At 36.4% G+C, this 14,268-nt stretch overlaps 1 protein-coding gene across 1 annotated transcript in view; it reads right to left on the minus strand.

Moving 5' to 3' along the window:
• Positions 1–14,268, minus strand: part of wwox (WW domain containing oxidoreductase) — a 303,723-nt gene that overhangs the window by 164,562 nt on the left and 124,893 nt on the right. The window contains exon 8 of the mRNA XM_073868407.1: positions 13,294–13,558. Within this exon, the coding sequence (XP_073724508.1) occupies positions 13,294–13,558 (265 nt within the window). The remainder of the gene's footprint in view (positions 1–13,293; positions 13,559–14,268) is intronic.

Raw genomic sequence — 14,268 nt, forward strand, 5'->3', positions numbered from 1 at the left:
ACCAACAGATACTACATCAGACCTTTACTAACATTTTCTTTTCTTCCGATCAGAGAGAGAGAGAGAGAGAGAGAGAGAGAGAGAGAGAGAGAGAGAGAGAGAGAGAGAGAGAGAGAGAGAGAGAGAGAGATACATGTTCTGAAAATAATTAGTAGCGGGCGAGTTATTGAGTGAGTGGCTGTTTAAGTGAAACTGATGAAATGGGGGTGTGCGCGTGTTGACGGCTAGTGTGTGTATAAGTATGCGCTGAGGGGTTAAAGGTTAATCCCTATTGATTCAGCAGCAGTCTACATACAGCACCACTGGGAGACAGTCGCCTCTGTTGGCAATCAGCTAGCACAAATACATGATAAATCTTACTGTCTGCGGACACTGATCAGGGCCGGCAAAGCATCGCCTTTTAAAGACAGAGACACTGGTAAACAGCCATCAGAGCCACAGAGGCAAAGTACTAACCGTTAACTCCATCTGGTTAACCACGGGCTGAACAATCGTCAGCATTAGAGAGCATATGTGGGAAAATAACATGAGGCGAAGGCGTGTTCAGATGCGATCAGGGTCCAAAATGAACATTAGCCACATGGCAATTCAGCTCAGTTTTTAGGAACTGTGCTATAATATGGTTGTTGTTATAACCTTTACTTTTATGCAGACGTATTCACCAGGAGCAGTTAAATGGAGAGGTCACATTTTGAGTAGGGGTGCGCGGGGCAAAAACTAACGCGGGGTTAGTTGTAACACAGACTGTTTACATTGTTGCAAAACGTTGAGGGATTTGTTTTTCCGGTATTTTTTTACACTGCCAAAAGACGATCCTACCGCAAATTATTGGAAATGTATAATGTTTTTCCAGAGAGTTATTGATGAACGAGTGTTTTGGTGGCATGAAAGTAATTTTTTTCATTATATGGGTTTTTTTGGTTGGTGTAGTTGGGTGTGTAATGCTGCGTTTACACCAGCCACGCTAGAGAAGCATCAAGTGAGAGTGATTTCAATGTTAAGTCAATGTAAAAACGCATTGACGTGCGTCTGGAGGTCTCGCGGCGCGGATGAGCATTTTGCGTGGCGCGGTAGATGCAATTCCTCGAATTAAGCGTATAGTTCGTTATGTGCGAATGGTGCTTTTTGTGCAATTTGCGTTTGACACGAATTTGCGGCTGACGCCCGAGTTGAAAAATGTGAACTTTGGAAGATTTCCGCGCCGCGTTAACCAATCAGGAGCCTGTTTGCTGCTGTGGCAGCAGCCCTGCCCGGAGTCACTCATTCAGCATGTAGGCTTGATATTGTTGGTGAGCAGTCACCCGGAGCTATACGACACAAGTTCTTATTTCTATAGAGACAGGAATAAAAAGGACCTCGCTTGGAAGACACTGGGCAACCTGGTAAGTTATAATACACATTTCACTTTTGAGTCACGTGACGTTTATTTTCCCCCTATAGTAAGGTGACTAAATACAAAATGGTAACTCTCTCGATCAACATCAGCCATCCTGCAAAAAGACAACCGCATAGCACTTGCCCCTCCCACAAGAAGCGGATTTTGCCTCTGACGCGCGTCAAATGCTTGCTTTTTCCGCGCGTCTACTTCGCTAGACACGCAAATGCATTCAAACTGTTCAAACGGCAAACTAGGCGTGGTAGACGCAATTTTGATGCCTGAAACACGGTTGGTGTAAACACAGCATTAGACACCAAATCCAATGCTATGTCATATTTAGTCTTGTTGACTAAAACATACCATTATTTTGAAATATGTCTGCAGCTCTTAGCAACTTTTTTGGTGGGCTCGAAAATATTTTGACCCGGCGGGGTTAATTGTAACACTGTGTTACAACAAACCCCTCAGCACTTACGGTATGAAAACCGCTAATGTTAGCGTAATTCTTGTCGTTGTTTTAAATAGGCTACACACAAATTATTACTGGCTGCCAACAAAATAAATGTGCCTGTCTTATCAAAAATCGTGTGTCAAATTTATTTTTGTTTATATCTTTAATATCGATTGAATAAGGTCACGTCAAAGATTGAAATCATAATGAAATTAATGGCTAAAATCAGACTTTGATGCTCATTATCTCAGAATTTGATTTTGAAACTGTAGTATGATTATTACAGACTGGGTCACAAATGTTTTGTCATAATTGTGCTGCTTTTTCTCATATATTTAGACATTTGTATCCATTTATAATTGAACTATTGTTAAAGGGCTGGATGAATGAATACAGTGTGGATACATGTGTATTATAGATAGATATATAAACAATATCCACTTCAAGAATAAAGACAAAATAGAATTGCCCCCTGCCTGTTACAATTAACCCCACCTATGGGGTAAGTTGTAACTTTTGCACTTCTGTCACGTTTGGTGTAATTGTCCAAGAATGGTAAGTAATAGAAACAAACTTCAAATGTTCATTTGTAGCAGATATGCGTTTGTTGCTTGTGTAAAAATATAATTAATGAAACTCACATTTTTTTTAATGATTGAGCCAAAACCAAAAAGCTCTCCCCTATAGGTTACTGACCTTGACAATCACATCATTTTAACTTTTCGTATGTCTGACAAAAGTATTGTGGACCCTGCCCATAATACTATCAAAATAATATGCTACACACATCATCACCTTCCATCTTCCCGGACAATGGCTCATCGATGTCAAACAGGAAGATCAATCTCAATATACCATAATCTATAGTACAATATCATCAACCTCATTTTGTTGAATAATTCCTCATCAACAATTACCCTCCCTTGTTATAAGGTGAATATTTTCATAGATATTTAATAAGCAGTGGCCAAAGAGAAAGAGTCGGCGAAGGTCGTGGTCGCTCTGTCTGGAAAAAAACCCAGACGATCATTACAAACAAAATAAACTAGCCGCAGATTTACACACCGAGTAACCCCCCTCACAAACCAATGCAGAAGCCAATTAGAATAATTAATGGCGGCGCTGATGAAGTCATCTACCGGCTATCGGATGATCAATGCAAAAAATACACAGCTAGATTTGAGATGAAACTGCTCAGAATTTCATTCCGGGCCCAATGTGTCTCTTTGGGACGGTTGGGGAAACATAACGTGATAATGTTTGCCAAATCAATAATAATTCTCTCCCTTTCTACCTCAATATCTTTCTTTCTCGCGCCATTCTTTCTCCGTTTTAACTCTCGTTCGCTCCTTTCCGTTCCCTCCCGCTCTAATCCGATCATGCAGGGAATAAGTGTATGCACCATGAACACATTTAATTTTCCCAGTTGGTTTTCAGCAGGCCTAGAGGTGAGGTTTAATAAGGATCAATGGCACTTTATCTAGGACAGGACCCACTTCACAGCATGCAAATTAAACACCAACACTTACAGAAGAAAGAGGAAAAAAGGAAAAGAAATGGATTTAATTAAAAAATGTAGAACCACAGGCTCTGGGAATTCAATTAAAGGATTTATGCAAAGGTTGGCTAGCTTTTGGTGTTGCAGTTACTGTTTGTATAATGAGCTTTTCATATTAAAAATCAATAGGTAATCTAGGGTGGAAGATCAACTGCTTACGTACATTTTTGAAATCAATTTGAAAAATAGTCCATCAGCTGCACGTCACGAAAAGCAGGCCTCGTTCATGGCAGATATGGACTGGAAGCTGAATTTTAGGAAAAGCAGTCGGGAATTCTGGGAAAAGTTGTTTCTTCGGTGGGTGCACTCTAGAAAACGGCTGGGTTGTTTTTGACCCATGGTGGGTGGATGTTGGACGGAGCACACTGCTGGGTTGGAATTGACCCAATGCTGGGTTGTTTTAACCCAATTGTTGGGTTATTATAATCCATGGTTCCATAACAACAACCCAACATTGGGTTATTTTTAGCCCAGCATGTGTTCTGTCCAATATTTACCTATTATGGGTCAAAAATAACCCAGCCATTTTTAGAGTGTGGTTGTAGAGGTTGCCAGATTTAGCATCAAAAATTGGGAGAAAACTGAGCAACATTTCCTATATCTATTTAACTTTATTTCATTTAATATGACCTTTTTCATGTGTTGAAAATACTGTAATTGTTAAAGCTGTGGCCTAGTGGCATTGAGCTGTGATGATCATCCGCATGTCCAAATCTGGCTCATATCTATACGTCTGATGTCATTTCTTAACTGGATCATATCTATAATCTGCATGTTTTGACTTCCATTCATACGCATACACATGCTGGATACTAGAGACAGCAAATACAGAATTTGAGCGTATTATGTATCATAAATAATAAATACAAACCATTTAGAAAACATCATATTCTTCAACATTAGGAAAAGGTTAATAAAAAATGATTGTCTATAAATATGCAAATATTAGCGAATGAAATCCATTGTGATTAAATGATGCAGTGGTATTTGAGATACCCTCTCTGGCCAATCACTAAGCTACAGAATCGTCAAGAGCAAGTCATTGTAAGTCATTGGACCTCATTGTCTCTTTCCACTAGCATTCATGTTAGATGTGATCTGAAGATCTGATGGTCCTTAGATAAACGCGGCTTTAGCTCCGTGCACTCAGATGGATGGGCCGCTGTGTGACTTTGACTGGGGGTCAAACCGGAGTGACATGACAGCTGCCGGGCTCGCCCGAACGCTGGCTGCCTCCCTCTGATTGGTCCCTTATCGATTCCGACACCTTCCTGGCCACATCAGCTGATCAGGCAATAAACTATTCGCTCGGTTTCCTTCTGCAGAGCGAGACGCTTGCTCCAAAGAGCTACGAGCGTGTGTAGCTGCGTGGTTGCCTGTATACGGACACTTTATTTTAATGAAATGATGTGTCTTGGTAGACTATAATCCTGGTAATAGGATTGAGTTGAGACACACATGTCAATACAAGCAAATAGGATTGTGTGCTTTTAGGCCTGAGATTGTCTTTCAGGGCCATAATAGGTAACATGGGGAAAGAGGGAGATGGGAGAGAATGAAGTAGTATCACGCTAACACACTGGCCAATCAGATTAGAGATTACAGCCTATTCAAGATCTGATGTTCGGTTTTAACCAGAGCCTAATGCAGGATGAAGCGTTACGCTGTTTACATGCAAAGTTCACAGAATCCGCTGTTTTAAATCTGCACAGTGGATCCAATTTAAAAGGGCTTCTGGTCCTTTGTTTCCAAATCCACTTGTAAACTGGGTCTGGGGTACATTTCATGCGGACACCAGTACGGCATGCAATTTGTAAGAAAAGCAATCAGGCCTTTTTGCGGATGTGAACTGCAATTCTTGACAAATTAATAACGATACTTGACTGATGCCCTGCGGGCGGAGCAGCAAATGCATGTTTTATTGTTGCGCGTCTCCAGAGAAATTGAATTGGGTGGACAGCTTGCATTATTTGCACCAAATACATGCAAATGCTGTTCTTGAGCGTCTGTTGTAAAGCCAAAAATGAGAACAACTTTTTAAATTTACTTCTGCCTACCATGATTCTCACATTGGAAATACTTGCCAATTACTTTAAGAGTCAAAACTTAGAGACCTGAGAGGAAGAGGGAATGGGAGAGAGTGGGAAGAATGGATATCACCCGCTCTCTGATGTATTGGATATATAAGAGTGTCCTTGTACGCAAAGCACTCTAGTAAAACCAGAGACAGCACAGGAGACGCCAGCAGCCCGTAGCGAAAAAGCGTTCTGGAAGGCTGAGTGAACCCGTTCTCCGCTGAACCTGCGGGTCCTAATCACCAATTATGAGCCTATTAGGACTGCTGGCAGCTCATTGTGTCCCGCTGCAGCGCAAGGGGCTCTGGGTGTAGACCTCTGCCCCACTTCGCTCCGCTCTGCTGAGCGCCTGTCAGCCCCGGTTGAGCCGCTGCCGTGATAGGACCCGTGTACCGGCAGATAACAACACCTGACCTTACAACCGGTTACCGGGGGACGCTCGGCGTGCCGACAGGGCTCATCGCAGTGCGACAGCGATGGGATAAATCTGAGCCGCTCGGGGTGACGAGACTTCATTAAAGAAGAGAAGGAGAGAGCGGGTAATGCCTCTGTAGTGTACTAATAGAAGCAGAGCTCTCGTTAGCCGAGCGCGAGGAAAGATCCATCACCGGCATCTCCTTCTTCCTTCTTTCACTTGCATTATAAGGGGACCGAGAGCGAGAGAGATTTAGGCTCCCATAAGGAAGCTCTGGCAGCGGTCTCTCAGCAGGCCGGTTAAATTATCTCACAGGCGAGAGGCGAGACAGTTGCCAATGCACAGAGGAACTTGTTAAAGTCCCCCTTTTAGAGCAAACCGCCGGCTAATGTACGACTATCGGGCCATGGTCAAAAGTTCAGCCCCTGCATATGTAAAAAGGTAGCGGAGCGCCCGAGGCTGAATCCCGAGGAAAATAATTGCGCTAAACTGCTGAAAACGCGCGGTCAGACGCCGGAGCGGATCCCAATGAAGCGATTGTGATGAGGGCGGGCGTGACGGGGGGAGGTGGGGAGGCGATCGGGCGGCTGTGATTTTCCCAGCAGCCTCATGTCCCAAAGCATCAAGCAGCTATTAGACGCCACAATACCCAACCGTCTTAGAAATGTCAAACCAAACATGCTAAAACAGCTGTTTAACTACGCAAATGAAAAGGTTACGGGGGCTTCTGGGATGTACAGTACTTCACACAAAGACAGAAAGAATCAAAAATGACCTTTGTCGACATTGACCAAAAAACACCTCGCTCAATTAAAACGGTCATACTGATCTGATCTAATACAAAAATGAAGTTTAGTTTAGTTTAGTTTAATTAAGTTAATGGCCATTCAAAAGTACAAAAAAGTCTACAATACTCATGAATTAGGGATGCATAACGATTAATCACGATTAATCTAAAGCAGAATAAAAGTTTTTGTTTACATCATATCTGTGTGTGTGAACTGTGTATTATAACTTTGTATAGATAAATACACACGTGCATGTATATCAGTGATTCTTGAGATCAGGGACAAAACAGGTTTTGATTTTCTAAAAAAATCTTAATTGTTTTAAAAAACAGTGTATACATATTTGTTAAATGAGGGTTTGGGTATGTTACCATGTTTTGGAATCAACACTGGGATCAGCACTGAAATGTCTATAAATAATTTTGTAGGAAATGATCACAAATATTTTGATTCTTAGCAGTTTAAATTGTCTTAATCACTAAATTTAAAAAAATAATAATCATATCACATTTGAAATCATATCACCTTAGATTAGTCAATGTTTAATGATTGCGGTTTAGGCTGTATGGATTCATCAATTTGTCATTTAATATCCATAATGAACAGTGATAGTTAGAACCATCTTGTTTATCATTAATTTCTTGTTACCTTTATACTTTACTTAAATTAAGCATTTATAACAGAAAATATCATACAAATCTTACATAACAGTGTTTATGGTGTTGACACACTATGGTTGTGACATGCAAAGTATTAACAAGTAGGTATAAATTTAAAAGAATATTAAAAACTTACCAGAGCTAGAGTGGTCTCATGGCATTTGAAAGAACAAGAAAGCAATAAAGGGGTCCTCAGAGTTTTGGTTGCCCTCAATAATTCCTGATTATTTTATTTTAAAAAAAGGTCTGACGGTGTTGACAAAAACTCAGGACACAAGTTAAATGTCCTAAAACTACATTAAAATCAGTTTGCAGTTGTAACTTTTGATGCTTATTAAATTAATTACTGAACTTCTTACACATAGTAAATATAACATTTAATTTAAAATTACTTTTAATTGTTTTTAAGCTATTGTAATGTAATGGCACCTGCTTCTGGACAAGTGTTTTACAGACACTGATCACATATCATTTAGAATTAAAAACATTTATAAAACAACATGAAATAATATTTAGTTGTGCTTTTATTATCCTTTTTAGTCTTGTAGTTAAGTGTATGTGTAATATTGAGTATTTTTTTACCCACAAACGATGTTTTATCTGGTGGACATGTTTTTTCCCTGATCTCAAGAATCACTGATATATTTAAGAAATGTTTACATGTGTATATACATTTGTATATGTAATTTATATTATATATAAATACTTAATATATATATAAAAAAGTCTTCTTAAAATTATACATGCATGTGTGCATATTTATATATACATACATAATTACCGTGATTAATCGTTATGCATCCCTATCGTGAATAATTACATTTAATATTTTTATTAAAAATAATAATATTATGGTGTCACTGTTTCAGTGTAAAAATGCATTTAAGTTCAGAGCGCTACCATAGGGTTAGTTGCATGTAATTCATAATTTACTGTTATTAATATAGTAATTGTAACGTGTAACAAAGACACCGTAAAATGAACAGTTACCAAGTTATGTAATTAAATATAAAACAATAAAGATTTTATACAAAATGATCTTCTGTCAATTTAAATAAGAAAAACACAACATTATAATATTCAACACAAACAAGTGAACTTCATCAGTGTTACTTTATGTTCAAGAAGAAACACGGTCAGTTTCTCATGATGCCACTCACAGACGTCTCTTTATCAGAGAACATCAGTACTGGTATAAAGAGACCACTTCATAATCATGAAGAGAAAATTACTCAACCCTTATCAAAGCTAAACACATCAGCATGAGCCTAATGTATAAATGCAGCCCAAAGACAGAGAGAGAGAGAGAGAGAGAGAGAGAGAGAGAGAGAGAGAGAGAGAGAGAGAGAGAGAGAGAGAGAGAGAGAGAGAGAGAGAGAGAAAAGGAGAGAGATTAAAATATTTAATCTACAGATTATGATTGGAGGACAGTCATGTGAAGGAAAGCCTGCTATATTTCATAGATTTACGTCTCTCCATTCTTTTTTATCAACTCAGCAAAACTGAACATTATTTAAAAATAACAAGATCATTGGATGAAATTTAGTTCAATGAAGTGCTCTGCAACATCTTCGATGTAACTATTTATCATGTGTATTACACTATCATGTGTATTACACTACTTCTTTACTTAGCCACAAACAAATAATACGTTATTACATAAATTGCATAAACTTATTATTATTATTGTTATTATTGTTATAATTATTGCTGTTGTTGTTATTATTATTATTATTATTATTGCTGTTGTTGTTTTTATTATTATTATTATTATTATTATTATTATTATTATTATTTTTATTATTATTGCTGTTATTGTTTTATTATTATTATTATTATTATTATTATTGCTGTTATTGTTTTATTATTATTATTATTATTATTATTATTATTATTATTATTATTATTATTATTATTATTATTATTATTATTATTATCATTATTATTGTTTTATTATTATTGGTATTATTATTGCTGTTATTGTTTTATTATTATTATTATTATTATTATTATTATTATTATTGCTGTTATTATTATTGGTATTATTATTGCTGTTATTGTTTTATTATTATTATTATTATTATTATTATTATTATTGCTGTTATTATTATTATTATTATTATTATTATTATTGCTGTTATTGCTGTTATTGTTTTATTATTATTATTATTATTATTATTATTATTATTATTATTATTATTATTATTATTATTATTATTATTATTATCATTATTATTGTTTTATTATTATTGGTATTATTATTGCTGTTATTGTTTTATTATTATTATTATTATTATTATTATTATTATTATTATTGCTGTTATTATTATTGGTATTATTATTGCTGTTATTGTTTTATTATTATTATTATTATTATTATTATTATTATTGCTGTTATTACCACTATTATTCTTATTATTATTATTATTATTGCTGTTATTGCTGTTATTGCTTATTATTATTATTATTATTATTATTGCTGTTACTGTTTTTATTATTATTATTATTATTATTATTATTATTATTATTATTATTATTATTATTATTATTATTGATGTTATTATTATCATTATTATTGTTGTTATTATTATTGTTATTATTATTATCAGTTTCCAGTTGTTTGTTTTTTAAACATACACAAACGGACGTTTGAAACATCTGTACTTTTAGGAACACTGAACTAAATGGAAGTGTCCCACTCAGATGCTACAAAACAGCAAAATAAGAGGTTTTATTCTAGATTTGCGCAGTTATAAATCACCTATAGCTTCCCGGAGAAGACAAAAGGTGTTTTACTGTGCTCGGGTGTAATATTGTTTGAGGTTCTTCCTGTCAACATTATGCAGAGCTGTGCAACCTTGAACAATTTCCCACAATCCCATATGAGACTGCAAGCAATTAAAACGATACCATCTTCATAGCCTCATAACCAATAAATAAATAACAGCAGCGGTTTGTGTTAAGTTCACTAATGCTTAAGGAGGGTCAGACGAGAAAGATTGTATTGTTAAGTAATAAGACATAAGAAAGAAAATTAATGGACATTTATTATACAAGATAATCATTTGCATAATTTGATGATAATTTGTATATGTAAAGTAGACTTAGATTTATTGTCATTTTTGTCGCATAAATCTGCATAAAATGTTTAAATCATAAATAAGCTATATATTTTAATTTTCAAAGTTTAACTCAGCCAACTCAAAGTAGCACACATTTCATGCATCAGCCCCCCGAAATCAACTCAGACGCCCTGTTGCACACAGATCTCCATCAAATATAGCTGACAGCTGCAGGTGTGAGGGATTTGAGTTATAACTGTATAAACTTTTGCCACGTTCACACCCATCTATTTAATACATAATCAGCTAATGATGAGCTCGGATGAAATACTGAGCACGCTACATCAAATTCTGCCTTGAGTGCTTGAAAAAAATTAAAACAAAGAATACATCAAATGCATTGTGTGGCCTGAAGCGTATCAGAGGCGGAAGGAAAGGCCGCAGGTGCGAGAAAGGCAGATACTTTATGATTTATGAGGATGTTGAATTTTATAGTTTGTCTCTGTAAGTGTATATGACTGTCCTCTTCAGGCTAAAACAGCAGAGAGTTGCCTTCAGGAAAAGCTGCCCGTCTGATTTATGCAGCGCTGGGGTACGCGAGCCGCGCACACTCATACACACATGCAGTCGGTCACGTGCACACAAACTACAGGCGATTCCTGTTCAAGAATACAAGTGAGCAAACTTTTTTTGGACATCCTATTATTTCACCACTTCATCTCTGCTACATAATACACATGTGCCATATGTATGTACATATATATGTTTTTGAAAAGTTAAAGGTTTGTATGGAAAAAAAAGATCCAAATTGTTGGGCCAATAAATCGGATGATGCTTGCTATGCTTCTCAATGAAGAATGATGAAATGCCGCTACATCCAAAAACCAGAGGGCGCTCTCGTGCAGAAACCCAATATGGGCCATAAAAGAAGAACCATTTACACACGTAGCAAATGCATGTTATGAACGACTCAAACTAACAGTGATTTTAGATTTTCTACTGATCAAAAGCCGTAGTAACTTACATGGAAAAGCTGTGCATAATATCAGCTGTGCGATTCAGAATCGAAACTATATAGGTATTATAGTGCAAATCTGCATTTATCATCCCATCCTTAAAATTAAGCATGCAAAAACAAATGGCACTGTTCCAAAACATAGTGAGCCGCATTCTTTGACAGCATTTTAACAAATGTTCTAGGTATTAAAAAAATAAAACACTTCTGTCGTTTTAAGGATTGGTCACTAAACAGTAATGCAACATAGTGATGTGATACCCTGTTGCTGTCTTATATGATTAAAGTATGTAACTAGAATTGGCTCTTGACTCTTTAATCAAAAACTTTCTCCGCCTCTGAAATAGCTGTATGCAACATTACCATAACTTAGCACTGACACAATCAAGTAGGCCTACAACAGAAATGCATGTACAGTATACCACATGGAGAAGACAATCCCATAATGCACTGCAACAATGCACTGCTTGGTTAAAAAGGCCGATGCATTTGAGACGGGTTTAAAAATCGATTTCATTAAAAACAGAATAGTATACAGGCAAATCCATACACTATAGTACAATCTAATGAAAAAATACTTTTAGGTTTCTGTATTTATGTTTATTACAGTATTGTGTTATTATGAGAATGGCAGCACTTTTTTCAAGTTCATTCTCATTCAACAGCCACAGAGCAGAACGAACGTCACGTTAGATGTTTGCATTAATTCATAGATAACGTCTAAATATGTGAAGAGTTTGGTTCCAAAACGCAATAAATCCATTTTGAGTAATTTGGGTAAAATGTGTTTTCTATACCAATAAAGTGACAAGATGAAAACCACTATTGTCTGTTACAAACTTTCATATAGCATCTTTAGGTTATAATAACATTAAAAATTCAAATCCATAATTTGATTTTAAAGAATTTATTATAAAAACTGATTATTTCTTCTGCAGGTTTTTTTTCTTCAAAAAGCTATAAATCGATTGAATCAATATATAAATGTGCATTCATCTTCGCCATGTTATATTCATTTAGTTGACTAGTGGTATACACTGATAAAAAATAAACATTAATGGCATTAATCAAAACACTTACTTTGTGATATTAAGAACACTGTCATTGCTGCGGTTATACCTGACGTCGTCGCTGAACTTTTTTCACAGCGATCAGCTGTAAAAATGTTTTGGTCCTGCCCGATTTTGGTTGACTTTGAGTAAAATAATGTAAAGTTTTTCATAAGATCCGCTGGGGTCAATGTGTTAGCATGACAGAAGCTTAATGCTGTCGTGGGAGAACAAGCAACAGCCGACATTTTCCCTTTATTGCATTTTTGCAGAGAAGGAGGACTGGTGTTTGTCACGGTTTGAGAAAAGTAAGAAAAGAAGACAGTATAACACGGCGGATTTTGATACAATACTGATTTTGGTGGTACATTTTTTTGTAATGCCGTTTATCGCGTTTTGGAACCGAACTCTTCATGTGTAGTTCTTTAATATTAATAGTAATGTTATACACATATTTTTAAACAGTTTTTTAAAACTGCAGTAAGGTTAGTATAAAATCTAATTATAGTATTTAAACATTTTTTAAATATATTTTAATCACAACCTCATTGAGGGTTAAGCCCCCCCCCAATATTAAAAAAACTAGAAATCACCCTTGTGTGTCAAGCATAGGTGCTGCTTACGTAAAAATCGGTCCACTTCAGTAGCTCTGTTTTAATTACAATGCTGTCTTAAAATGTAGCCGCAGTAGGCAGCATTTGGTACATTTAGGTATTTGTTTGTTCAAAACAATGAATTAAACTCCTATTTAATGTACTACTTAACAGGTCATGAACATACAGTATTCAAGTGTTACACCACAGCAGGTGAAAGGGAAAACTCAAACAAATCAAAAGTTCCTACCATGGACTTGGTGAAGGGCCGGGCAAACGTGAAGAGCAACGTCATGAGCCACCAGCTGCGGTGGATGGAGGTGTACATCATATTCCCAGGATGCACTGCGTTACAGGTGACGCCCAGGGTCGACATGCGGCGGTGGAGCTCGTCGGAGAACAGAATGTTGCAGAGTTTGGCACGGTTGTAGGCCAGCATTGACCAGTACTCCTTCTGAGGAGGTGACAGAAGATTCAAGTCCACCTTTCCACACGAGTCCACCAGATCTGTGAACCTTCACAAACAACAAGTGATGACGGTGAGAGACAAAAAATGCTCATCATCACCTTAAAACACAACAATGTTTAATTGTAGACCAAAGTAGGTTTTATTTAAAAAAAAAAAATAATAATAATTATACGGACAAAGTTCACCTGATTTTATTATTATCAAAACTAACAGCATGGAAAATTTAGCAAAATTTATTTTTGAACCATGATTTATCAAATCAAATAATTTGAATGAAAGGGAATAAAATTAGAATGGGTTTTTAACAAAAACATTTTTATTTTTTTCTGTGCAACAACATGCACGGATGAATTAACCCCAGTAAAAGCAGGTACATTTATGCAAGAAAGAATTTATTGTCAATTTTACATTGACATTAAAATCTGATTTAACCACCAGTAACTGTAGTAACAAAGTTCGAGGCAAAAGCAGAAATAACCTAAAGAAATGTGAGCCGACGGAGAAATGAACTAAACGAGCTTTGGCAGTCCAGGCCTGGCTTAATGCACATGAAAGCTAGGACATGATGTTCTTTAATTGGCTCCGACTAAGCTGTTAAATGCCAGATGTTTGACAAGGGCTCTGAACACAAGGTGTTGTATTTTCCTGATGTGTCCTTGTGCGTATGTAAACAGTCCCAAGAAACTTCAGCGCAATGAACTGTCCCTTCCCTACCGCGGATCTGCGTGTGTTCTGCGCTCGACGTTTACCTCTTAA

This window comes from Misgurnus anguillicaudatus, chromosome 6 (assembly GCF_027580225.2).
Source record: "Misgurnus anguillicaudatus chromosome 6, ASM2758022v2, whole genome shotgun sequence".
Classification (NCBI taxonomy): Eukaryota; Metazoa; Chordata; class Actinopteri; order Cypriniformes; family Cobitidae; genus Misgurnus; species Misgurnus anguillicaudatus.